The sequence below is a fragment of the Theropithecus gelada genome, chromosome 3 (assembly GCF_003255815.1).
Source record: "Theropithecus gelada isolate Dixy chromosome 3, Tgel_1.0, whole genome shotgun sequence".
NCBI classification, from domain to species: Eukaryota; Metazoa; Chordata; class Mammalia; order Primates; family Cercopithecidae; genus Theropithecus; species Theropithecus gelada.
Window position 1 is genome coordinate 65,781,478 of NC_037670.1, and position 24,042 is coordinate 65,805,519.

Consider the following 24,042-nt stretch of genomic DNA (forward strand, 5'->3'; position numbering starts at 1 on the left):
TGACATTCCATGTATGGAAATCAGTGCATGAAAGTCAGCCTCAAGTGTCTGTGATCCTGAGACATTCACCAGGCACCTACTTGGCCCAAAGTTGCTGTGCCAAGCAGGAAGACCCAAACCAATTCCTGTACTTTCTCTTTTCATTGAATTTCATATTGACATTTGAGCAGACATTCAGTTTTTTTTTTCCTTTTTTTTTTTTTTTGAGACAGAGTCTTGCTCTCTTGCCCAGGCTGGAGTGCAGTGGCACAACCACTGCTTACTACATCCTCTGCCTCACAGGTTCAAGCAATTCTCTTGCCTCAGCCTCCTGACTAGCTGAGACTACAGGCATGCACCACCACACCTGGCTAATTTTTGTATTTTTAGTAGAGACGGGTTTCACCAAGACATTCAATTTAATAGGAATTTGCTACCCAGCACCTTGCTGATGCTCAACAAATGTTAGACAGGTCTATGAACGGAAGCTCTTCTTTGTCTAGGATGAACAGTCCATTCTTGGGGATTTATGAGCCGAGCTGGCCTCAACGTTCACAGTCGTGATGAAATTAACAATGAGCCCCAAAGGCAAGATGATTCAAAAGGTGAAGAATCCCAGAGTTCAGAATGACAATTTGTTCTGCATGGAAAGGTAGAAATGATTCAAGCACCTGAAGATGTTTATTTGAATGCCTTTTCATTGGCATCCTCCAGAGTCTATATAGAACTTTGTGATCTTAGAGGGATCTTTGTCCCTGTTTATTGTAAATCATAGTTTGAATCCATTTATTTGTTTAGACAAATGCACACACTCATTCTGAGGGTGTGAGACTTGCTTTCATCCCGTTCTGAAAGCCTCTCTCTGGTTTTCTCCCCCGCAGTGCTACACACGCAGGGCCCTGTCGATGGCAGCCTTTACGCGAAGGTGAGGAAGAAAAGCTCCTCAGATCCTGGCATCCCAGGTGGCCCCCAGACCGTCCCGACCACCAACAGCCCAGACCACAGTGACCACACCTTGTCTGTCAGCAGTGACTCCGGCCACTCTACAGCCTCTGCCAGGACTGATAAGACGGAAGAGCGCCTGGCTCCAGGAACCAGGAGGGGCCTGAGCGCCCAGGAGAAGGCCGAGTTGGACCAGCTGCTCAGTGGCTTTGGCCTGGAGGATCCTGGAAGCTCCCTCAAGGAAATGACTGATGCTCGAAGCAAGTACAGTGGGACTCGCCACGTGGTGCCGGCCCAGGTTCATGTGAATGGAGACGCTGCTCTGAAGGACCGGGAGACGGACATTCTGGATGACGAGATGCCCCACCACGACCTGCACAGTGTGGACAGCCTTGGGACCCTATCCTCCTCGGAAGGGCCGCAGTCGGCCCACCTGGGTCCCTTCACCTGCCACAAGAGCAGCCAGAATTCACTCCTATCTGACGGTTTTGGGAACAACGTTGGTGAAGATCCGCAGGGCACCCTTGTTCCGGACCTGGGCCTTGGCATGGACGGCCCCTATGAGCGGGAGCGGACTTTCGGAAGTCGAGAACCCAAGCAGCCCCAGCCCCTGCTGAGAAAGCCCTCGGTGTCCTCTCAGATGCAGGCCTACGGGCAGAGCAGCTACTCCACACAGACCTGGGTGCGCCAGCAGCAGATGGTTGTAGCTCACCAGTATAGCTTCGCCCCCGATGGGGAAGCCCGGCTGGTGAGCCGCGGCCCTGCAGACAATCCCGGCCTCGTCCAGGCCCAGCCCAGAGTCCCACTCACCCCCACCCGAGGGACCAGCAGTAGGGTGGCTGTCCAGAGGGGTGTAGGCAGTGGGCCACACCCCTCTGACACACAGCAGCCCTCTCCCAGCAAAGCGTTCAAACCCAGGTTTCCAGGCGACCAGGTTATGAATGGAGCTGGCCCAGAGCTGAGCACAGGCCCCTCCCCAGGCTCGCCCACCCTGGACATCGACCAGTCCATCGAACAGCTCAACAGGCTGATCCTGGAGCTGGATCCCACCTTCGAACCCATCCCTACCCACATGAATGCCCTCGGTAGCCAGGCCAATGGCTCTGTGTCTCCGGACAGCGTGGGAGGCGGGCTCCGGGCAAGCAGCAGACTGCCTGACACAGGAGAGGGCCCCAACAGGGCCCCTGGGCGGCAAGGTGAGCTGGGGCTCCACGGGAGGTGCTCCACGGGAGGCTAATGTGTGATGAGAAATCAGCCTAGTAGGTTCGCTTTTGGCAAAACCCACAAGGGAGGGACATTTCCCTTGCAGTTTCAACTCTCGTGAATTTTGGCCTAGGATCCAAATGCTGTCAGGCTGGTGTGGTCCCTTGGTGGGAGATTTGGAGGGTGGGAGAACCAGGCAGAAGACCTGCTGTTAACATCAGTGCAGGGGCAGGGAAGGGCCCCTCATGCCTTCATTGCAGAATGGGCTTAACAGTGAAACCGTTCTCCCTTCATGAATGCTGGTGGATTTACGAAGGAAGCTTACTTACTTCTGTCCTTGTGGTATAGATCAGGGCTTTGTGGAAAAATGCCAGCTACTTCAGTGGGGCTGAAGGTTGGGGATGAAGAGGACTGCTGAGCCCTCAGACGCTTTGTCACAAGGAAGTGATTCAGCAGTGGTGGTATAAAATGTTCTGATTACAAATACACGTGTCAGAGTTGGCCATGGTGGTGTCGGGGGACTGGTTATGGAAGGCAGTGGCTGGGTGGAGGCTCGGGGTCCACAAGGGGTTCTACCACGGAGAGCAGCTTAGTGATGGGAGGGGCTTGGGGGAGCAGGCTCATGGGTGAGGGGACTGAGAGCTGTGGTGGGGCCCAGAGCCATGGGGCCAGGTGCAGGGGCCTCCTGGGGATGCCCCAAAACCAGGTGGGGGTCATGCTAACTGCAGGGAGGCCAAGACTGCACGTGTCCTTTTCCCCTGAGGCTGGTGGTTTAGAAACCAGCACAGGGCCTTTCTGCCTAGCTTTGAGGCCTGGGAGTGGTGGACAGGCAGCGAGCTCTGCCTAGGTCACAGCAGCACTGTCTTCAAGCTGCATCGATGTAATGGGGCAAGTTGCATGTTGGGACCAGATTACTATACAGTGTTCTTTCTGTTGGGAAGTCATGAAAGCCGAGGGGACCAGAGAGCTGGAGGTGGTCATGTCGGCCAGGGAAGACACTCAGCAGGCAGAGAAGGGCACTGAAACGGAGCAGGGTTGTCTCGGTAGGGGACTGTGTGGGTGAGATCATGTGGTCTGGAAGCTCCTGCACAGAGGTGCACGCCAGGGGAGGGCAGCCAGGCTGTAGCAGCTATGCCTGGGGGCCGCTGGGAGGCTACAGGAGGTGGAGAGACAGAGCTGTGTTCTGGGAGCCCTGGCAGTGATATGCAGGGACCAGGACCCAAGGATAACCTTGGGCCAGAGAGTGTGGCATCCATATGATGCCAGGGCCTCCCACATTGGCACGTTGGGGTGTGTTGGCAAATGGGGGCCGCTGGCTCCTTAGAGGGACTTGCCTCTAAAAGTGAAGACCAGAGAGGTAAAGGATGAGGGAGAATATGGCTATGTGACACTGTGTATGTGATTCCCACCATGGGCTGGTAACACTGATGAGAGATGCTACCATTTATGCCCGCGTGGTTCTTGGTTTAGGTGTGCTGGCCCATGTCATCATCCTAAGCACCTTGGCTGCAGGCACCAGTCCCTGCCTTATAGTCGTGTTGACGGAGATGTCAGTAGGTTACATGGCCCGCCCAGGTTCACATGGGACCAGCGTAGTAGAGCAAATGTCTGTGCCCTGCGGTGTGGACTCAGTGTCTCCAGCCTCTTTGGAGTCACACAGGTGAGGACTGCAGTCCCAACTCAGGTCTGGGGTGGCCTGGGGGAAGGAGCACACGCTCTGCAGATGTTGATCCTGGTGTCAGGTCTGAGTGTGCTGTGGGCTGCCTGAGTGACGCATGTGTGTAAAGGGCAGTGTCTCTGTGAATTTCTCTTCACTCCATCTGTGAGAAGGAAACCCTATCCCAGTGCCTGGCCCAGGGAAGGTGTGAAGAAAGGCTCGTCCACATCCACCTCTCACTTACTAGGGGTGTGACTGAGCAAACAGCTGTCATTCCAGCCTGCCTGAGTAACTCCGTCTTTGTATGTCCTGAGCTGGGAGTTTGAAGGAGCCTGGAGAGTCCCCCATGAGTAGATTATTGGACTTTACAATACAGCTGTATAGCAACCACTACACCACAGCAGGGTAGCAGTTCCTGAACAATAGGTCCAGGTTGATGCATTAAACAAATATATTTGGGAAATTCTGAGTTTACAAAAAAGGCTCCAATGAGAACAGAACTATCTGCAGTATCACAGCTGACTTACTTCACCAAACCTTCTTGAAAGAAGTTACTTGGAAACATTAAAATCAGAAGTCTTTTCTCCTGGATAACAATCTCATGTAGGTTTGGAGGAGGCTGGAGGCATCTGAGTGTATGTGGAGAAGAGGACTCCATGGCGTAGGTTAACATATAGTGGTCTCTTGAGGTTAATATGTCTTCCAATTGATTGAATTCAATCCTTAGTGATTCCCCATTCTTGCTGCAAATAAATAGTTATAAGGCCTGGAGTTTTAGAAAGCCACATCATATTATTCACCTTCAGATTGGCTGTTTTCAAATTACTTGGTAAACTCACTATTTATTTTTATTTTTATTTATTTATTTTTTTGAGACAGAGTCTCACTCTGTCGCCCAGGCTGGAGTGCAGTGATGTGATCTCAGCTCACTGCAAGCTCCGCCTCCCAGGTTCATGCCATTCTCCTGCCTCAACCCAGTGGCTGGGACTACAGGCACCTGCTACCGTGCCCGGCTAATTTTTTGTATTTTTAGTAGAGATGGGGATTCACCGTGTTAGCCAGGATGGTCTTGATCTACTGACCTTGTGATGTCTGCCTTGGCCTCCCAAAGTGCTGGGATTACAGGCGTGAGTTACCGCTCCCAGCCAAACTGATTACTTTAATAATAATTTTTTTTTTTTTTTGAGTCTTGCTCTGTCGCCCAGGCTGGAGTGCAGTGGCACAATCTCGGCTCACTGCAACCTCCGCCTCCCGGGTTCAAATGATTCTCCTGCCTCAGCCTGCCGAGTAGCTGGGACTACAGGCGCGCACCTCCATGCCCGGCTAATTTTTGTAGTTTTAGTAGAGATGGGGTTTCACCATATTGGCCAAGCTGGTCTTGAACTCCCAACCTCGCGATATGCCCACCTCGGCCTCCCAAAATGCTAGGATTATAAGCGTGAGCCACTGTGCCCAACCCAGTAACACATTTTGATTTTGATTTTAGATCCTCTTTAATTCATTTTATTATAAAAGTTATTTAGTTACAATTTTGAAGTTGAAGGACTTTCATATCTCAGCAATAGACCAGTAAAATTCAGTGTATATTTGGGTATTGACAATACAAATGTAAAGTATTTATTAATCTATGCATATTTGACAGGCATCTCGGACCATTTGTCCATTTTTTTCTAGCGTCAGAACTAGAAAGATGTCAGAAGATTAGATATAAGCAAAACCGGATACCAGTTTCCCCAGAGCTTTTTAAAATTGGGAAGTGACCTTCTTGTAGGAACCCTGACACACGCGAGCAACTGTCCATGAGCAGTGATGAATGGACACTGAAGGGTTAGCTGCAGCGTTGGAAACAGGGCAGAGGGAGCCGTGCCTTTCCTGGGAGCTCTGCTTCCTCTTCCAGGACGTGCCTCTTGTGCTAGGTAAGCACCAAGCTGGGAGATGCAGCAAGCCTTGAGACTTGCACTTCATTTAGTGTAAAAAGCCTGCACAGTGTAGAGGTGGTCTCTGAACAGCCTGCATGGCAGGCTTTTGGATCTCAGTCCAGGACTTTCTGACCTGATAGAAATCCCTTTAAAAATTGCTCACTGGGCTGAGGGAGGCAGATCACCTGAGGTCAGGAGTTCGAGACCAGCCCGGTCCACATGGCAAAACCCTGTCTCTACTAAAGTTACAAAAATTAGCCTGGCGTGGTAGTTCATGCCTGTAATCCCAGCTACTTGGGAGGCTGAGGCAGGAGAATCACTTGAACCCAGGAGGCAGAGATTGCAGCGAACTGAGATTGCGCCACTGTACTCCAGCTTAGGTGACAGAGCAAACACTCTGGCTCAAAAAAAAAAAAAAAAATTACTTACTTCTACAGCTCTCAGGCACTGCAGCTAAGCAGGGAAGGAATCGTTTCTTTCCTCCCTGGCAGGTATAGAAAACACTGGAACTCTTTTTGATTTGAGTATTGACATTTGAGTATTGACATTTCTCAATAGGAAGTGGCTACTTTGGCAAGCAGCAGAAAACAAAAATCACTAGATCCTAGCAGGGACAAGTGTGGTAGCAAAGCAGCTGGTTCCGAGTCCCTGGGACATCGTCAGAAGGTTGGGGATGCTGCTGGAGTGCCTGCGCTTTGAAGGCATCTTAGATCCCCCAACCCATATCCATCTCCTCAGCCGGCCAAAGGAGACCAGGGCTGCTGAGCTGGAGTCCTCCTCTTTCAGCTTAGCTCCACATGTGAATAGGAAGGATCCTGGCATGTCTGAAAGGCTCATGACATGCCCAGAATGATCCCATCACTTACCCTGCAAGGGGAATCATTTCCACATCTGTGTGTGTGAGGGTCAGCCCCATAGATGGTGCGGCATTGCCTGACTGACTGGAGACTCTCTTGAGTCTCACTCACAAGGGGAAACTGTAGACTGGAAGTTCTGAGAGCGCCATGTCTACATGAGCCCCTTCTTGCTGGGCTGCCTTCCATCTCATCCCTGGACACAGACTGCTACACAGCTTTCTTAATTCTGACGGTAGATGAAGGTTTGTCACAGAGACCTCAGCATCCTGAAGTTACCAGAGCCTTTCACTATTTGCAGATTATGTCCTCATTATGAGAAAGACCACCACTTGTGGTAGAGAGTTGGGAATAGCATTGCCCAGTGCACCTCTGGGGGACTTCTGGGTATCCTGCATTATTATGAGATGAAAATTATATGTGAAGGCTAAGTATTTCCTGAGAAAGTCTTTTATACCAGCACAATGATAATAATGGTGGTTCTGCTGCTGATGGTAGTGATGATCATGGTGATGATCATGGTGATGGTGATGATGATGGTGATGATGACTGTGATGGTGCTGGTGATGGTGATGATGATGGTGATGGTGATGATGACTGTGATGGTGCTGGTGATGGTGATGATGACAATGGTGATGGAGATGATGTTGATGGTAGTGATGCTGATGGTGGTGATGGTGATGGTGATGACAGTGATGGTGATGATGAGTGATGATGGTGATGATGGTGATGATGCTGATGGTGGTGATGGTGATGGTGATGACGGTGATGGTGATGATGAGTGATGATGGTGATGATGGTGATGGTGGTGATGGTGGTGATGGTGATGATTGTTTGGTGATGGTGCTGATGACAATGATGATGGTGATGATGTTGAAGGTGGTGATGATGTTGATGGTGATGATGGTCATGGTGATGATGGTGATGATCCTGATGTTGGTGATGACCCTGATGATAGTGATGATGGTGATGACTGTGATGATGTTGATGGTGGTGATGGTGATGATGATAGTGATGATGGTGATGACCGTGATGATGGTGATGACTGTAATGACGGTGATGATGTTGATGGTGGTGGTGATGTTGATAGTGGTGATGGTGATGATCCTGATGATGGTGATGACTGTGATGATGTTGGTGGTGGTGATGGTGATGGTAATGACTCTGATGATGGTGGTAATGTTGATGGTGATGATGATGTTAATGGTGGTAATGGTGATGGTGATAATGGTGATAGTGATGGTGATGATGGTGATGACTGTGGTGATGTTGATGGTGATGGTGACAGTGATGATGGTGATGACTGTGATGATGGTGATGATGCTGATGGTGATGATGATAGTTTGGTGATGGTGATGATGACGGTGATGAATGTAATGATAGTGATGATGTTTATGGTGGTGTTAGTGATGGTGATGTTGATAATGTTGGAAATAGTAAGAACTGTTACTCTGAGTGCCTGAGTGCCTACACTGTTTTAAGTACTTTCATTTTCACTGGGACACATAACAGATCTCTCATCTCTCTGACTGCACCCCATGGCCATGTCCTAATTCCACTAAACTCACCCTCTTACACCAGGCAGCAAACCTCTTGAGGGAAGTGCTCATTATTTCTTTTCCCTGGCATGCAGGAAGAGTTCGACATATGTTTGCAGATATAGGGGTCTGGGACAGGCAGAACTGCAGATGATCGTTTCGAGACCAGAATTGCTCTGCTGAATGGGCACTGAGGGGGATTTATCACTGGACAGTGTAGAGTAGCCCTGCGCACCCACAAGACCAGAGAGAGGCTGTCCAGAGGTGGGATATCACAGAGCTCTGGTGGCTGAGACCTGGGCGCTCTCTGTGCCAGTGAGCACAGTTTTATGTCCTTCTTGTAGAATGGGTGAGATTCAGGGAGTTGGTTCGGGGGCATTTTGCTCCCCACAAGTGTCCGCCAGCCAGGAGGCCCTGCTCCCTCACTCTGATCTGACTTCTGCCACCATCAGTGTTTTGTGGAAGAGGCCCTGGGTGCTGCTTCCAGGCTGATTGTCCCCGCCCCACTCTGGGTCTCAGCCTGGTTTCAGCCTGCACTGGGTGCTGCTTCCAGGCTCATTGTCCCCGCCCCACTCTGGGTCTCAGCCTGGTTTCAACCTGCACGTGGTGGGTTTTTTGCATCATACCCTTTTAAGTGGGGGAAGATTTCCACTGATGATATCCCAGTAACAAAAGAAATGACTCAACCTGTGAAATTTATGATTCCATGGGTGGCAGAAAGCCAGTTCTGTGGTTTTTTTTTTTCATACCTTGAGGGCTCTTTGCTTCATGTTGTCAAAATATTTTATTCATGTTACATCAACCTCCACCCTGTGACGACAGGAACCTGGCAGGCCCTGTTCTGCTTGCAGACAGTGCTGTGGCATTCCCACCAGGCATTCAGTGTCCCTCCCAGACTCGGCACCTGCTCTGTTAGTGCTAACCCATGGCTGATAACCTGTGCATCCTAAAGAAAGTTCAGAGCAATGGAAACTGTCAGCTTTTAATAGTTGACCATGGGGAGCCCGTTGATTTAAATTGTGTGCTAAACCCCAACCAAAGGAACCAAATGTGAAAGCTGGAAGAGCGCTTTAGGATTCAGAAAGCAGGTCATCTGCAAGCTCTGATTCCGTGGCAGAAGGCTCACGGCCTCACAAAGTGGAGACATGCAGACAGTCCCATCTTATTTCAACTCCAGAGTTGGGGAATGTGCCGGGGGTGCTCAGCCAGAGCCTCTCAGCCAGGCCTTGTGAGGCAGAGGGATCCTTACCAGACAGCCGGTCTGGAGGAGAGGCGGACTGCGAGAAAACATAGTGTGCCAGGGAAGTTCAGTGCTGGGAAGTGAGGCTGGAGATGCAGATAGGCCCCACCATGGAGGGCCAGGATGGGGGCCAAGGGGCATGGCTCTTCCCTGAGGGCAGAGGCGAGCCTCGGAATCTTGGGCTGGGCCCTCACTTGCTTTTTTTCTTTTCTTTTCTTTTCTTTTTTGCATGATCACTGTCTTACCAGAAGAGAAGGCACTGAGAAGGTGCACTGAGCCCGGGAGCTCCATTAGGGGCGCAGAGACAATGGAGGATAACATTTAGGCAGCATGGGGGTGCCATGGGGGTGGCACTGGCCTCCAACTCTGCAGAGGAAGAATCTCAGGAGAGAGGGAGGGAAGTGAATAAGTGGGCCCCAGCGCCTGTCCCCCCAGCAGCTGGACATTGGAAGAATGAAGAGGCCTTGGATTTGGCTGTTAGTGATCTGGATATGGGGGTTTCAGAGCCATGCTGGGGACACAGGGGATCCACGGTACTTTCTAAAGGTCCAGGTGTCATTATTTCTGTACTGTGTGTTATAACTGAGCAGTCCCCAGTTACGGGCGTCACCTTGCCAGTGCCAGACCCTCGGCGCATGGGGGAAGACACCAGCATGCGCATCTGGGGTGGAGGATGGAGGATTGACTGCAGCACCAAGCATAGACACTCCTGGAGCCCTCCAAGGACTCAGGCGTCAGCAAGAGACCAGGTCTCATGCCAGCACGTCCGCCTTTTGGGGGCTGTCTTTGGATGGTCACAGTCAGCCCAGGCTCACCTTTTCTCTGAGAGGTTTCCCTTGGCCACTGCACCCTCCAAGCAGCTGGGTGAGGTCCTAGGACCCAGGTCTTATAAGAGGGACTTCCTGATACTCACATCAGAGAACCAGGGTAAAGGAGGTCTGGGAGCCGAGGAGCCAGGGCCCCTGGCACTGGACATGTGTCCACGAGGGACTCTTACTCTCTGTTTGCCACCACGGGCAAAACAAGGTTTTTTCTCCATCTGTGAGCGTCAGTCTCTGGAGGTGGCTGAGAGAAATGGGATATTTATGTGCCTTGAGAGCTCTAAAAAGAGACTCCTGCCCAAGGGTCAGGACTCCACACAGCTCCTCTCGACTTCAGACCCTGATGCTTTAGGGCCATGGATATGAACAAGCCATGTGTATGTGAGTGCACATTTAATAACCGAGTCAGCCCACTGCACTACAGGGAGCTCTGTGGGTGTCCAATTCGGAAAACATTTTAGAATGAGAAACTCAAGTCTGCTCTGGGAAACTGCCATTGCAGTGACTTTCTTTTATTGCATAAAACCAACTTTGAAATTTTAGAGTTGATGAATCATTTCCATTTGCCCCAGAGACTCTCACTCTGCAAAGCAGGGGGACTTGGTTTCCCACCCCGCCACTTTGGTGGGCGCTCTGAAGACACTGCTGAGAGGCTCGGGCCACAGAGGAGAAGGTGCTATCTGGGCCTTCTGGGACTTTGAGGTGTGGATTGCAGACCATCTTCTGCTCAGTCTACACTGCCCGTGATAGCCACAGCAAGGGATCTTCACTGGCTCAGGCCCAAAATGAAGTATTGTTTCCATAACAGATACCTTCTAATGCCATCTTTACTCTCCTGAGATGAAAGTCATAGCTAATATAACCTCCTTAAGCACATACTAAAAACTAAATTTAACATGCTAACACTCATGTCAAAGGAAAAATAAAAATAAAGTAATTCACAATAAAGTAATTTGCATTTTGAGATGAAAATCTTTGGTCCGGCCCACACTGGAAAACAGAAATCATCCCTCAGTTTTAAAAAATACTCATTAATTTTTTAGTGTGGTGAAATACACATAACATAAAATTTAGCATTTTAATCATTTTTAAGTGTACTGTTCAGTGGTAGTAAAGACATTTGCATTGCTGTGCAACCATCATTAGTATCCAGTTTCAGAAATTTGTCATCATCCCAAAGGGAAACGTTATACCCCTTGAAGTCACTTCCCGTCCACACCTCCTCCCCAAGCCCCTGACACTCACTCATCCCCTCCTGTCTCTGGGGATGTGCCTACTGTGGGCATTTTACATAAATGGCATCACACTATATGTGCCTTTTGTGGCTGACTCCTGTGACGTGTTGTGTGATGTTTTCAAGCCAGATGTGTTATAGCCCATGTGGGAACTTAAGTACTGTTTATGGCAGAGCAATATTCCACAGCAGGAATAGAGCACAGTTTGTTTATCCATTCCTCTCTCGATGGAGACCTGGGTCGTTTCCACCTTTGGCCTTGGTGAATGGTGATGCTGTGATCATGGGTGTGCCCGTGTTTGTCTGAACACCTGCTTTCAGTTGTTTGGGGCGTTGCTCAGGAGAGGGGTTGCTAGGTCCTGTGGCAGCTCTGTAACTTGTTGGGGAACTGGTGGGTCCTATGGCTGCTCCTAACTTGTTGGACAACTTCCCCCCGATGCTTGAAAGTCATTTGGCATCACCAGGTCTCTGGCGTGTTTCATTTGTCCCCAGAAGCTCTGCCTGAGCTGCACTGGAAGTGGGCTGGTCTGTGTGATCCTAACAGCCTGAGTGCTGGCTCAGGGGAGCTGCTAATTTATGGAATCCTAGGTAGGTGGTGGTAGAATTCTCTCCCTCTGTCAGGGTGGAGCAGTTTTATAACAACTCCACAGCAACATGGCTTTCTTCCAGTCATGCCACATGTCCACTGCATTGTGGCTTGATGTGGGCCTCATGCCGCAGCCTGGGATGAGGGGTGAGCCCTCTTCGTGCACCCAAGGCTGCCCACACTCCTGAGAGCACTCCCCGCTCCCATGGCCTCTGCCAGAAGTCACTGGCTGCGTCACTCCCCAGAGTTCATCAGCCAGGTGGACCCGTGGCCACGCTTACGTTCAGCGCAGCCCATGTGGCCCTGAAGGTGGACAGCCCTTGTATCCGTCCTGAGGCACGGGATAGTAAACACCATGGTGATTAAAAGAGGAAATGTTGGCCGGGCACCGCGGCTTATGCCTGTCATCCCAACACTTTGGGAGGCTGAGGTGGGTGGATCACAAAGTCAGGATTTCAAGACTAGCCTGGCCAATAGGGTGAAACCCCGTCTCTACTAAAAAATACGACAATTAGCCGGGGATGGTGGCCCGTGCCTGTAGTCCCAGCTACTCAGGAAGCTGAGGCAGGAGAATCACTGGAACTTGGGAGGCAGAGGTTGCAGTGAGCCGAGATCACACCATTGCACTCCAGCCTGGGTGACAGAGCAAGATTCCGTCAGAAGAAAAAAAAAAAAAAAAAAAAAAGGCGAAGTGTTTGGGGAAGAGGCCAGTAAGGTCACGTGATGGGGGTGATCCAAAAAGAAAACCAATCCCTGTGAACAGGCAGGAATTGAAGCCCGTACAGAAGCTCCGTTGATGGGGTCTTCGGGGTCTTTGAAGCAGGGCAGTGTGTGAGGCAGGCGGGGGTCCCCCTTCTGTGGTTTGCAGCTTTTCACATCTGCACGTTAGGTTACAGTTGACTTACAAAACACCGGGTATTGCTGACATTTCTCATGTTGGAGGGCTTCGTTGTTTGGACATATCATTTCCCTTTTAAATATGCCTTCTTAGAAGAAATGCCACCACCTAGCCTTGGATTTCAGTGTTTCCCAGTGGAAAGAATTTTCAATTTTGCAATCTAAAATATGGGATTCTCTCCCTTCACCTTCTGTTGCAGTTTTGCCGGCGCCCACCCGTTCTCTTAGAATCAGGGTTAGGCATGGAGACAGCGCGACTGAGGGAGGGTGGGCCTGGGACGGGAAGGCTCTTCCCTGGGTTGATCTTCATATGTCTGTCAGAACCCTGGCTAATGATTTCCTAACACATTACTTTGTGAAAAAATGCAAGTTGCACAGCTCTTTAAGGCTATGCCCTCCAGGTGGAAGGGGCTGGTCAATCAGTCCTGTTTCAGTTTTGGGAGAAGGCTCCTAAAACCATTTCTGGGAGCATTTCAACCGGGAATAGTGTTGGGGCGTCCTTGTCATGCCACCTTGCCTCCTTTTACGCACTCTCTTGAAAAGATTCGTGGGTGTGTGTGAATGAGCTGAAGTCTGGAGGCCTCAAGTTCACCATGAAGCAGTCTTTGCCCGTGATTTGTTTTCACTCCTTGGAATGCAAGGAGCTTCCAGAGCCTATCAGGCACACCTGTGTGATGTCGCACTTCATTCCTAGAGGACCATATCAAGATAAATCAGTAGCTTATGGGGACTTTACGTTCTAATGCCAGATAGAAAATGAAAGAAGGCATGTTTTAAAATAGGTAATGTTCTAGCATGTCGTGAGTTTTCATCTGTTCTTTTTATTTTTTAAATTAATTAATTAATTTATTATTTGAGATAGGATCTCACTCTGTCACCCAGGCTGGAGTGCAGTTGGTGTGATCACAGCTCACTGCATCCTTGACCTCCTGGGCTCAATTGATCCTCTCGCCTCAGCCTCCAGCGTAGCTAGGACGACAGGCGTGTGCCACCATGCCTGGTTAATTTTTTTTGTATTTTTCTGTAGAGACAGGGTTTCATCATGTTGCCCAGGCTGATCTGAAACTTCTGGACTCAAATGATCCGCCCTCCTCAGCCTCTCAGAGTGCTGGGATTATAAGCATGAGCCACGGTGCCTGGCCCCGTTTTTTTCTATGTTTTAATTAACTTATTTATCATTGTATATATTTAAGGTGTTTAACATGATATTTTGTTATACCTGTACATAGGGAGAGGACCACTACAGTCAAACAAATGGACATATCCACCACTTTACCTAGTTACTTTTGTGTAAGAGCACTGAAGGTCTACTCTCTTAGTCAATATTGCATCCTGAAGATTTGCTCCAGGAGCGGATTCCATCTCTTAGAACAGGGGTTGGACACCTTGGCTTGCATGTTGGAGTCACCTGGGGAGCTTTAAAAGTGCAGATGCTAAAAATGCGGGTACCTGCTTCTACCTCTGGTGGGTGGCAGATTGAGTTGGCCCTGGTGGGGCCTGGATGTCAGACTTGCTTTAAAAACTCTCCCCAAATAATGCAGTGCAAATTCAGGGTTGAGACCTGCTGTGATTCTTGAGCTTGGTTGTGTGTTGGAAACACTAGGGAGTTTTTAAGAAGACTGACACTTAGGTCTCACCGCTGGAGGTTCTGACTTCACGGGTGAGGCCCGAGCTTCAGGATTTTAGTGATAAAAGGTGGACAACGGCCTTTGAGAACCACTGTTGTATATTTGCAGTTCTGTTGTGTATTTGCAGTTCTCAACTTAGGTGCGTGTCCCAGCCTCCAGGAGAGCTGGCCCTTGGCTCATTGAGGCTGGAGCGTGCCGCAGGGTGGTTCTGACGAGAGCAGGATTTGTGACCCTGCTGTGGGATTTAGAGGACAGCCAATAGTCACGCATCGGTTATCAGAGGCAGAGGCAGGCGATCCCATGGGCTGCCTTCCACCTGGGCGGTGGCTTTATTTCACCAGCGCAGAGTGGACTGTGTGACCCCACAGTGGAGAGAATGCGGTGACATGAAGTTTATGAGTGGGCAGCATGGTGGGTGTCTGCTCCTGGACACTTGACCCATCTTCCTTCCCTTACCCCCTTACACTTCCTGGGAGAGGCTCAGGGCCTGGGATCTGCCGTGCGCTGGCAAAGATCAGTCTCCAAGAGCAGTCTGAATCACAGAATCACAGTTCAGGGTCAACATAAGTACTGACTTACCAATCAGGATGTGTTAATTCGCACTGTCAATTCATTTACATAATTGGGAGTTCAGTGTATTTGGACAAAGTGGAAAGTTGTGCAAGAGCTTTGTGGGTGTTTTAAACAAAATTTAAAAAACATTTTCTGGCTAAGTGATCTGAGAAGTCCTCTCCTGCACTTCAGACTGCTCAAGGGTGAATTGATGGCAACAGTTCTAACCCCCAGGCTGGGCTGAGTTCAGTCCCGCATGTGTTTAGTGCAGCACCCGACGTCTTGGCCTGAATCCCTGATTCTCCAGGGCTCTGACGGCGATGCATCCCCTTCTCACGAGGCCCCCGGGGGTCCCCAGTCAAGGACTGGCTTTCCTGCTCTTCCCTCGGAGCACATGAGGATTACCTGTCAGGACCGTCCTCCACCCTGTCATGGTGGCTTTGGATAAGGCACCTCATAGGATGCACCTGGGGCTGAGGCCCCACCATCCCCAGTTCCCCCTGTGGGGCCGGAATGACTGAGCATCCTCCTGCCTCCCAGGCTTGGTGTCCTTTTGCACCCAGTGGTGAATCCCAGATCCTGGGCATGGCAGAGTCTCAGGTGACCCTGCGCAGCCTGCTGGCTGGCCAGCCCTTAGCACGTTTCCTTATCTGTCCTTGATGCCAGCTCCACCCGTGAATAGCAGTGAGACTGCTAAATGAGGAAACATGCTGGTCTTTGGGAGTGGCAGTGTGGGGGACTCTGGGGTATGTGTCCCATGTTACACTCGAGGTCAGATGGTTCCCGAGGCTCTGGGTGGGTAGCACCCAGTGTCTGGAGGAAAGGAGGCTTGGGTGAAGACAGCTGAATGCCCGGTGTAGGGACTGGCCAAGGAGGTGGGCAGCATCCAGTCACTTGACCTTTGGAGACCACGTCACCATGCCATGTTTTGGTGGACAATAAGCGTGTCACCACGACAAGAGGGGCACAAGACTATGTAAAGAAAAAGCCGCTGCCTGTCCCTCCCTCCACAGAGACCCCAGCTGCATGGAGTGGGTGAAGCTGCACATTGCCCGTAGATCACCGGGGTCTAGATTCACCAGGGGTCTCAAGGAGCCTGAGATTCCTGCACTGAGTACTCACGGCCTTTGTAAGGAGAGGATGCAGGATTTTTTTTTTTTTTTTTTTTTTGTCTGGCTGGGAACCAGCAGGGAAGTAAGAGCAGCTCTTCCCCAGCACCTGGGCCTCAGGCTGGGAGCAGGGTGGGCACAGGTGTGAGAGAGCAGAGAGAGCAGGGTGTGGGTGCCATGGGTGCAGGCAGATACAGGTGCCCCCCCCCCCCCCCCAGGGCTTTGGGAGCTGCCCTTTGCCCGTGAACAGCCCTGTGTGGGAGCTTGGGTTTTGTTCCCTTTCTCTTCGCTTTTTCTGAGAAGGGGTACCTTGGGGAGCCAGGGGTGGGAAGGCGGATCGCCCAGAGCTCCGCAGGTGCTCCTCAGTGCTGGCAAGGTCCTTCTTGTCCCCTTATCAGCTCCTCCCAGAGATGACAGCCGTCTGTGTGGTGGCAGCTCTCTCCTGCTCCCATGAGGTCTCCTTTTTCTTCTCTTTTCCTGGATTTGACTTCTTAACAGAAAAATATATAGGCATGGCCAGTTTTGTAGGTAGTGTTCGGAGAATAAGTCTTAACAATATCATTATTCAGTTCATGATTTCATTGTTCAAACTGCCCAGTCTCATTGCATTACAGCCAGTTCTTTGCCGTACCTTGGAATTTTTTTGTTTTTCATGTGTGGTTTTTGTTTGTTTGTTTCCTGTTGATGCACATAATGTAATATTCTCGGTGAAGGCTGTTACCTCTCCTTTCTGCAGGTGTGAGTGGGAAGGGCCGCAGGTTGCGGAGTGAGTCCTGAGGCTACACTGCTGGCCTCTGCAGTTTTACCAGAAGCTCAAGGATAGGATGGGCATAGGAGGGGGCCCCTCGTGGTCCCAAGCAAGACCAGGGCAGCTGAGGAGGGTGGAGGAGGAGGGGTGCTGGGCTGTGGTAGGAGGGAGGCCAGGGGACAGGAGGAGACTGTTTCAGGTGCTGGTCATTTCACGTTGATGTGAAGTGTGTAAGAAGTAATTGATGGACTCAAATAATTAAATGATTCCCTTGGGGAGTGCTCAGGAATTAAGCCTCAGTGTGGAAAAAGAAATGTAAAAGTCACGTGTGTCTTCATTGAGGTATGTGGCTCTTCACAGGTTCCAGGGAGCTTCCATATGTTTCTATATGTTTTTCTAATCTTCTGCAATGACATACATTAGCTTTATCATCAGAAAGAATATCGACTAAAGAAAACTATAAATCAGTCACTTTGGAAGAAGGGAGAGTTTTACTAAGTGCTAGGGCCTCCTTTGGGTATAATTCAGAAGTCAGTGATTCAGGGCCCGGGCTCTTAACCTGTGGCCTGGGCTCACCTGTTCACCCCTCACCTCCTTACCTCTCAGGGCCAGGGCTCCTAACAGGTGGCCCAGGGCTCACCTATTCACGCCTCACCTCTTCACCCCTTCAGAGCTCACCGACTTAGCAAAGAAGTACTGAACCCTCAGGGTGTCTCAGCATGGACAGACTTTGGAGCTGAATAAGACCTGATCCTTGTCCCCACCTGGGACAGCTGGCTGCTCCTGCCTCTGTCCACAGAAAGGGATCCAAGAGCTCTCTGAGCTGGCAGTGCAGAGGTATGGAGCTTGCTGTTTATGCAGACCTTCTCTGGAAAGGTGAGCAGTGATCCTGGTAGGCAGCATACCAGAGCTAGCAAATGAACCACCTGAGGAAATGTCCCCAGGGCTGTGGCCTCTCACAGGTCACCCAGACATCAGAGTGTGAGGCAAAAGTGCTTTGCTCCTCCCACCTCTGCCTCACCTGCAGCCACTTGGAAAGAGTGGTTCTGGAAGTCCCTGCTGTAACTTTGGTGTGGCACATGGGCTGTGGGCTCAGTGTGTACACTTGAGACCCAGCCCCAGTCACCACTGCCATGGGGTCACCTGTGGACCCTGGGGTCGGGCTAGTCAGAACAGTGGATGGGATGAAGAGCTGGGGGTTTTGAGTAGAGGGGCAGCTGTCAGTGAGAAGAGGGTGCCTTTGGCTGCACCTACCCCTGGAAATGAGCCAGGAACCAACTCCCCTACAGTGGAGATCCCGATGGGTGGTCTTGTCCTGGAGAAGGGGCCAGGATGGAAAGGATGGGTTTCCAGGAACAGTCAGCGCCCTGGTTTCCTGACAGGCAGCTCTCAGGTGGGAAGAAGGGCTTGTTTGACACAGGTGTGCAGTTTGCAGATACAGGGTGGTGAGGTGGGGCCAGTATTCAGAATGCAGAACCTGACCCTCCACCATCACGGACCACCCGTTTGTGAGCAGCACGTGCAGCCGTGGGGCCGTGTCGGAGCACAGGGTGGGTGTGAGTGAGGGTGTGAGACTGTGTGAGTGTGAGTACAAGAGACTGTGTGAGAATGTGAGACTGTGTGAGACTGTGTGTGTACAAGACCATGAGACTGAGTGTGAGTGTGATAATGTGTGTGACGTGAGAAACACACTGTGAGAGACTGCACGTGAGTGTGAGTGCCAGTGAGTGTAGTGTAAGTATATGAGAAAGTGTGAGAGCATGAGTGTCTGCTTGTGACTGGTGTGAGTGTGGGTGAGAATGTTAGTATAAGTGTGTGTGAGTGTAAGACTGTGTGAGAGACTATAGGAGTGTGAAGTGTGCAGGCGCATGTGAGTGACATGGGTGTATGAGTGTGTGTGCAAATACATGAATGTATGAGTCTGCATGAGTGTTACGAACATGTGAGAGTGAGTGTGTTCATACATGTGTCTGCAAGTGTATGGGTATGAAAAAGTGCCGGAGATTGGGAGCACATGAGAGTTTGTGCATGTGAGTGTGTGGGTGTGTGCCTGTGAGAGAGGTGCGGGGTGTGTGCCCGCCCCAGCCTCCAGGGCACACTCCTAGCGTGGTCCATTCTTCATGGACGGGGCCGTTTTGGAATCCCACTCCAAGCTTAGTTCCTGCTCACTGTCGCACCCGTGCCCTAGGGCCTTCCTTGGTTCTTTCTTGCGGTACACAGCAGACATAGGTGCCATGGCCTGGCTGCCATCGCGTCTCTGCCCTAGACCTTGTGCACAGGTTAAAGGGAGGCAGCACCTGGTGGAACGTCCTGGGCTTTGATTGGATTCTGTTCCACTGCTGGGCTTCCTGGGAATCTACCTTGGACCCAGTGTGGAGTCTCACGTTCAAGTTGTCTTGCCTAAAGAAGGCAGCTAGAGATCCCCTTTGTCGAATAATTAAAGAAGGGAGAGAGAGACCCCTGCTGCAGGACGCCTTGCATTGTAACCTCTGGGAAGCATAAGCCCTGCTCCCTATAAATGTGAATGTCACTTACACATCTCCTCTGAGCATATTGGTCTGGAAAACCACCTCCCATGTGAATTTTTATATGGCTATCAGACACGGGAGACTTGGCAGAGAGAAGGAAAAGTGTAAGGGTCAAACACATGAGTTTGGGAGAATACAGGAACTAATACTAATGCAAAATTCGAAAGGGATTTGGGGAGATTCAGTACAGCCACACAGAGTACTACAAAATAAAAGAAGCTTTGTTCCTCTCGAAGGTAATCTCTGTATTGTTTCCCTAATTTTAAAAAGTAATGCACATTATTAGCGAAAACATTGAAAGATAGAAACATTTACGAAAAAGTATGAATAATGCCTAGAATTACACAACTCAGAGAGAAGCTCTTATGAGCATTTGGGGACATTTTCTTAGTTTTTTAAAATAAAAATGAAACCACACTACACACGCATCTTTGCCCGCTGTTTTTTGTCACTTAATGTTTTAGCGTGTTTGCCCACTTCGAGTTCCATAAAACTTGACTTTTAATGACAACATAAACAGTCCATTTTGAGTGTGGCCCATTATAACACTTACTGCCTGCAACTGTGTGCCAAGCCCCAGCCTTTGCTGTGTTATCTGTAGGATCCCCTAAGCCAGTTTTGTGTCATTCTCGTTTCATTCTGGAGATGGCTTTGAGGACTCGTCTCCTGTGAGCAGAGAGGCAGAGTCTACCCCTGCCAGGTGGCCCCGGGCTGGCCTCTGAGTGAGCATCTACTGCTGGCCGCAGGACGTGGATTCGATGGCAGCTCCCTCTAGCCCAGTAGCAATGCCGTGAGCAAGCTGCTCTCTCTCTTCTTCTCTGACCTTCCCCGTAACCAAGGACTCTCAGATGGGAAGAACTTTAAAACTGTCCCTCCTTCTTTTTCTCTAGACTGCTGTGCACTCAGACCCTTTGGAAATGTACACTCACCAGGTTCTCTACCAGACCCCATGTATTTAACTTAGACACTTGGCAGATTTCCTAAGACTGGGAAGCATAAACCATTGTTAAATCTGAAATTCACATGAGAGACAGAAGAACTTATGAAGCCTTTGTTGGCTGCCCCATCAGTACATGTCCAGGAGGAAGAGTGCCCCTTCCTCAGCAGTGTGGCCATCTTGATCCCAGGGGCCCCTCTGTCACCACAGGCAGTGGAAGTGGGCAGTGCCTCCCAGGGCCCATGGGGCCCCTATCTGCCATTTGTGGGCTTTTTGAGGTGGGCAGGGATGGAAGGGAAGGAAAGGCACCAGTGGGTAAGGAAGAGTGACCACAGAGGAATAGAGTTGACAGTTGTGGGTTTTAAAGTAAGATACATGTGGTGACAGATCATTGCTCTCTGCTGACTTGCTGTGTGGTATAGGATGAGTACTCGGACCTGAGCCTCCATTCTCCTTGTAGGCCGCCTTAATGGAGTGATTATGGGCTTTTCTCTATGAGAGCACCTGCCTGGGCTTAGACTGTCACTGTTGCTGGGTAAATGTTGGTTTCCTGTTTTTCTTTCTTTTGTAACTACCTCCTGGGCAGATGTGGGTGCATCCTAGCACACAGGGGTGTTTCAATATCTTAAACCCTGTCTCATTTTGTCCTATTTTTTTGTGCCATTTCAAAGTTCTCATTTCCAAGGTTTGCAGTCCGAGAGGAAGGGTCTCCGCACCCTGCAGAGGCCAGGGCCTTGCTGACCTTGTGTGCCTGTGTCTTTTTCCCTTTGGAAATGGAAAGCAGGACCCTGCAGGGCTGAAGCCACACTTTCTGTGCAGGCCACATCCTGGAATCCGGGGCCTGGTGGCGCTTTTGCAGGTGCCTTGATTCCCCCATTCTACCTGCGCTTGCAGAGCCTCTTTCTGGCCTCAGACCCACAGTCGCCGTCCGTCGCTGTCCTGGTGGTCCCAGTGGCAGGATACTGAGAAGTACTGATCCATCCAGAGGGAGAAGCTTGTAGCTCTGCTTCACCAGACATGGTGCCACACAGATTTTAGCACAAGCACTGGAGGTGGGATAGTAAGAACATTTTTTTTGAGACTTTTTTTGAATGAAGATTGACTTTTTTGAGACTTTTTTTTTGAATGAAGAACATTCTGTTTTTCATTGTAATTCTTTGGGGAGAGGGAGAATTGAGGAGCAGTTTCAAATCCATGTGTTCGGCAGGGACATTTCTAGGGCCAGCTCACAGAACGCCTGTGTTCCAGAGCCTCCTCTGGCGGGGGAGGCCCAGGACGGAGCCCGCTGTTGGCTCTGTGTCAGCTCACGCACAGATCGTATTCCCTAGCTGCTCTGAAGGAGATGTGTTGAAGGAAACCTCCAAGTTGAAAGGTTAGAAGTGTAAGCCTCCTGCACTGAGACTTATGTTTTAATCCTGAAAATTCCTTTTCAAACCCTGTTACGACCTGGATGCGCCTTCGAGTGCAGCTGCAAGGCTGTGCTGGCTGTTGTCAGCTAACCCTAATGGGACCTCAGTTTCTGAAGCCAGTGAGTTTCCAACCTCAGGCCTGAGGCTGGAGTGCATTAACATGTGCTTCCCAGGCGCCATCTCCAGATCAAAGAGAACACTTGACCACACTGTCCATTTTTTCTTTATTATTACTGTTTTTAGTTGAGACGTAATCATTGTACGTATTTATGGGGTACAGTGTGATATTTTGATAAATGTATACAATGTACAAGCTCAAATCAGGGTGATTTGCATAGCCATTTTCTCTGTGTGATTCATGCAATACTGCATGTTGGGATGATATTGCCATGTCATTTTTGATAAGACACCACATAGTATCTTGCATGTTGAACAGAAGTAGTATTCCCTCCCCTTGGAAAACTACCTCTCTGGAAGTGACCTCTGAAGTTCTAGGCTGTGAGTGGACTGTAATGTCAGTACAGGGCAGCGGAGCTCCCGGCACTCTCCACAGATAGGTCCTCCACTCTGAAATGATTTCCCTTGAGGCCAGTGGCATCGCTCCTTTTTCCAGGGAGGGGACCAGGCTCTCAGTCACTTGCCTGTGGCCATGGCACTTCGTTTCCATCACTAACACCCAGGGCTATCGCCTGCCATCTTGACTGCTTCAGGAACAAACTCCACATCTGAGCTGAGTACCAGGTGGTGCGTGGAGCCAGCCCGACTTTGTGACCTCATACCTCCCCTAGCCCTCTTTAAACTCATTCTTGGAATGGCTGCAAATGCATGTGTGTGTTGAAGAGCACTGGGGTGAGGGTGGTCTCCTCCCTGACCTGCAGCACTTGCATCCTGTTTAGGGTGGTGAGTGCGAGGACAAGGACCACTGCACCGTGAGGATGAGGGTGCTGTAGTGAGGGACTCTCAGATATGCCATTTCATTTCATTTAATCCCCCCCTTGTGGGAGGGAAAAGAGAGCAAGCATTATGCTCATTTTACCCATAAAGAAATGGGGGCTGAGGATGTCCTGCAGCTAGTGAGGGATACACGTGAGACTCCAAATCCCAGGTCCTAATGCACACTTCTTCCTCCTCCTTTCCCTGGATCTGTGGAGGAAGCTGCTGGGAACTGAAGAGAGGATGGAAGGAAGAGGTGGAAGGATGCTTGCAAGGACCTGGGTTTGGATCTCACTTGCTTGGTCGCTGTTGTGTGGTGCTGAGCAGACGTCCCATGGGACAGGGAGGGTGGTATCCAGCCTGGCTCAGCCCAGGAGCCTCCTCAACCCTCACCTGAGTGGCACCTAGTGGCTGGTAGGGTCGGGCAGTGGAGCCCCCCATGCTGCAGACAGAAACAAGAACGCTTACAGCAGTCCTGCTGCACCTCTCAGGCAGGCATGGTGGGTTGACGTCCTGTCCCTCTCTGTGGGACCTTCTCTTTATCATGCCAACCTTTGCATTCATGTGAACTTCTGAAGTTTCTGGATGTAGGAGGAGAGAGAGAGAGGTGTCAGTGGCATATCATGGGCTTAGCATGACTGTATATCACTATCATGATGTATTTCACTTTGGAGGGCGGCCATCAACCAATTTGGAACAAAGTCATTCTGAGAGGAGCCTTATGTGGGGCATACATGTTGGTGCATTAAACTCCATCTTTCAGTGAAATGCTACTCTGAACTCTGCACTTACAGGGAGCGTGTATTTATAGTTTAAATCTAAACTGTAGGGGACAGTGCTGTTGGGTTTGAATTTTCAGACTACGTCATCAATAGAAACATTCTTCTTTTAATAGCCGGCAGCAGATTTTTTCCTAAGTGGCAAATCGTAAGAATCCCTGGGAAGAGGCTTTAGAAAATTAGATCCTAGCCCGACCGCCATTTTTCCCCCAACACAAAGAGAACAGAATTTGGTCAAGAGTAGGGACCCCGGGGATCTGTGTCATTAATAACCGCCTGTGGTGTTTCTGGCAAGGACAGTTAAGATGGCGAATGTTTATTGTTGATGCTTGAAATAACAGGATTTTTTCCCCTCCAGAATTTCCCATTGCTAAGATTCAAATTATCATAGTCGGGCCATGCTCTGCCCAAGGTCACCGCAGATATGTGGTCCTCAGGGCACTCTGGTCCTGACAGGACACCAGGGGTGGCATGCAGGGGCCTCCTTCCCAGCTGGGTCTTCGTCAGTCCCACCCAGCATTCCATCAGGGCACTGTCCTTTCCCAGCAC

General features: G+C 50.2%; 1 protein-coding gene across 1 annotated transcript in view; it reads left to right on the top strand.

Annotated features, from left to right (window-relative positions):
- TNS3 (tensin 3) overlaps positions 1-24,042 on the top strand; it is a 308,400-nt gene that overhangs the window by 217,741 nt on the left and 66,617 nt on the right. Inside the window, exon 17 of the mRNA XM_025379057.1 lies at positions 861-2,117. Within this exon, the coding sequence (XP_025234842.1) occupies positions 861-2,117 (1,257 nt within the window). The remainder of the gene's footprint in view (positions 1-860; positions 2,118-24,042) is intronic.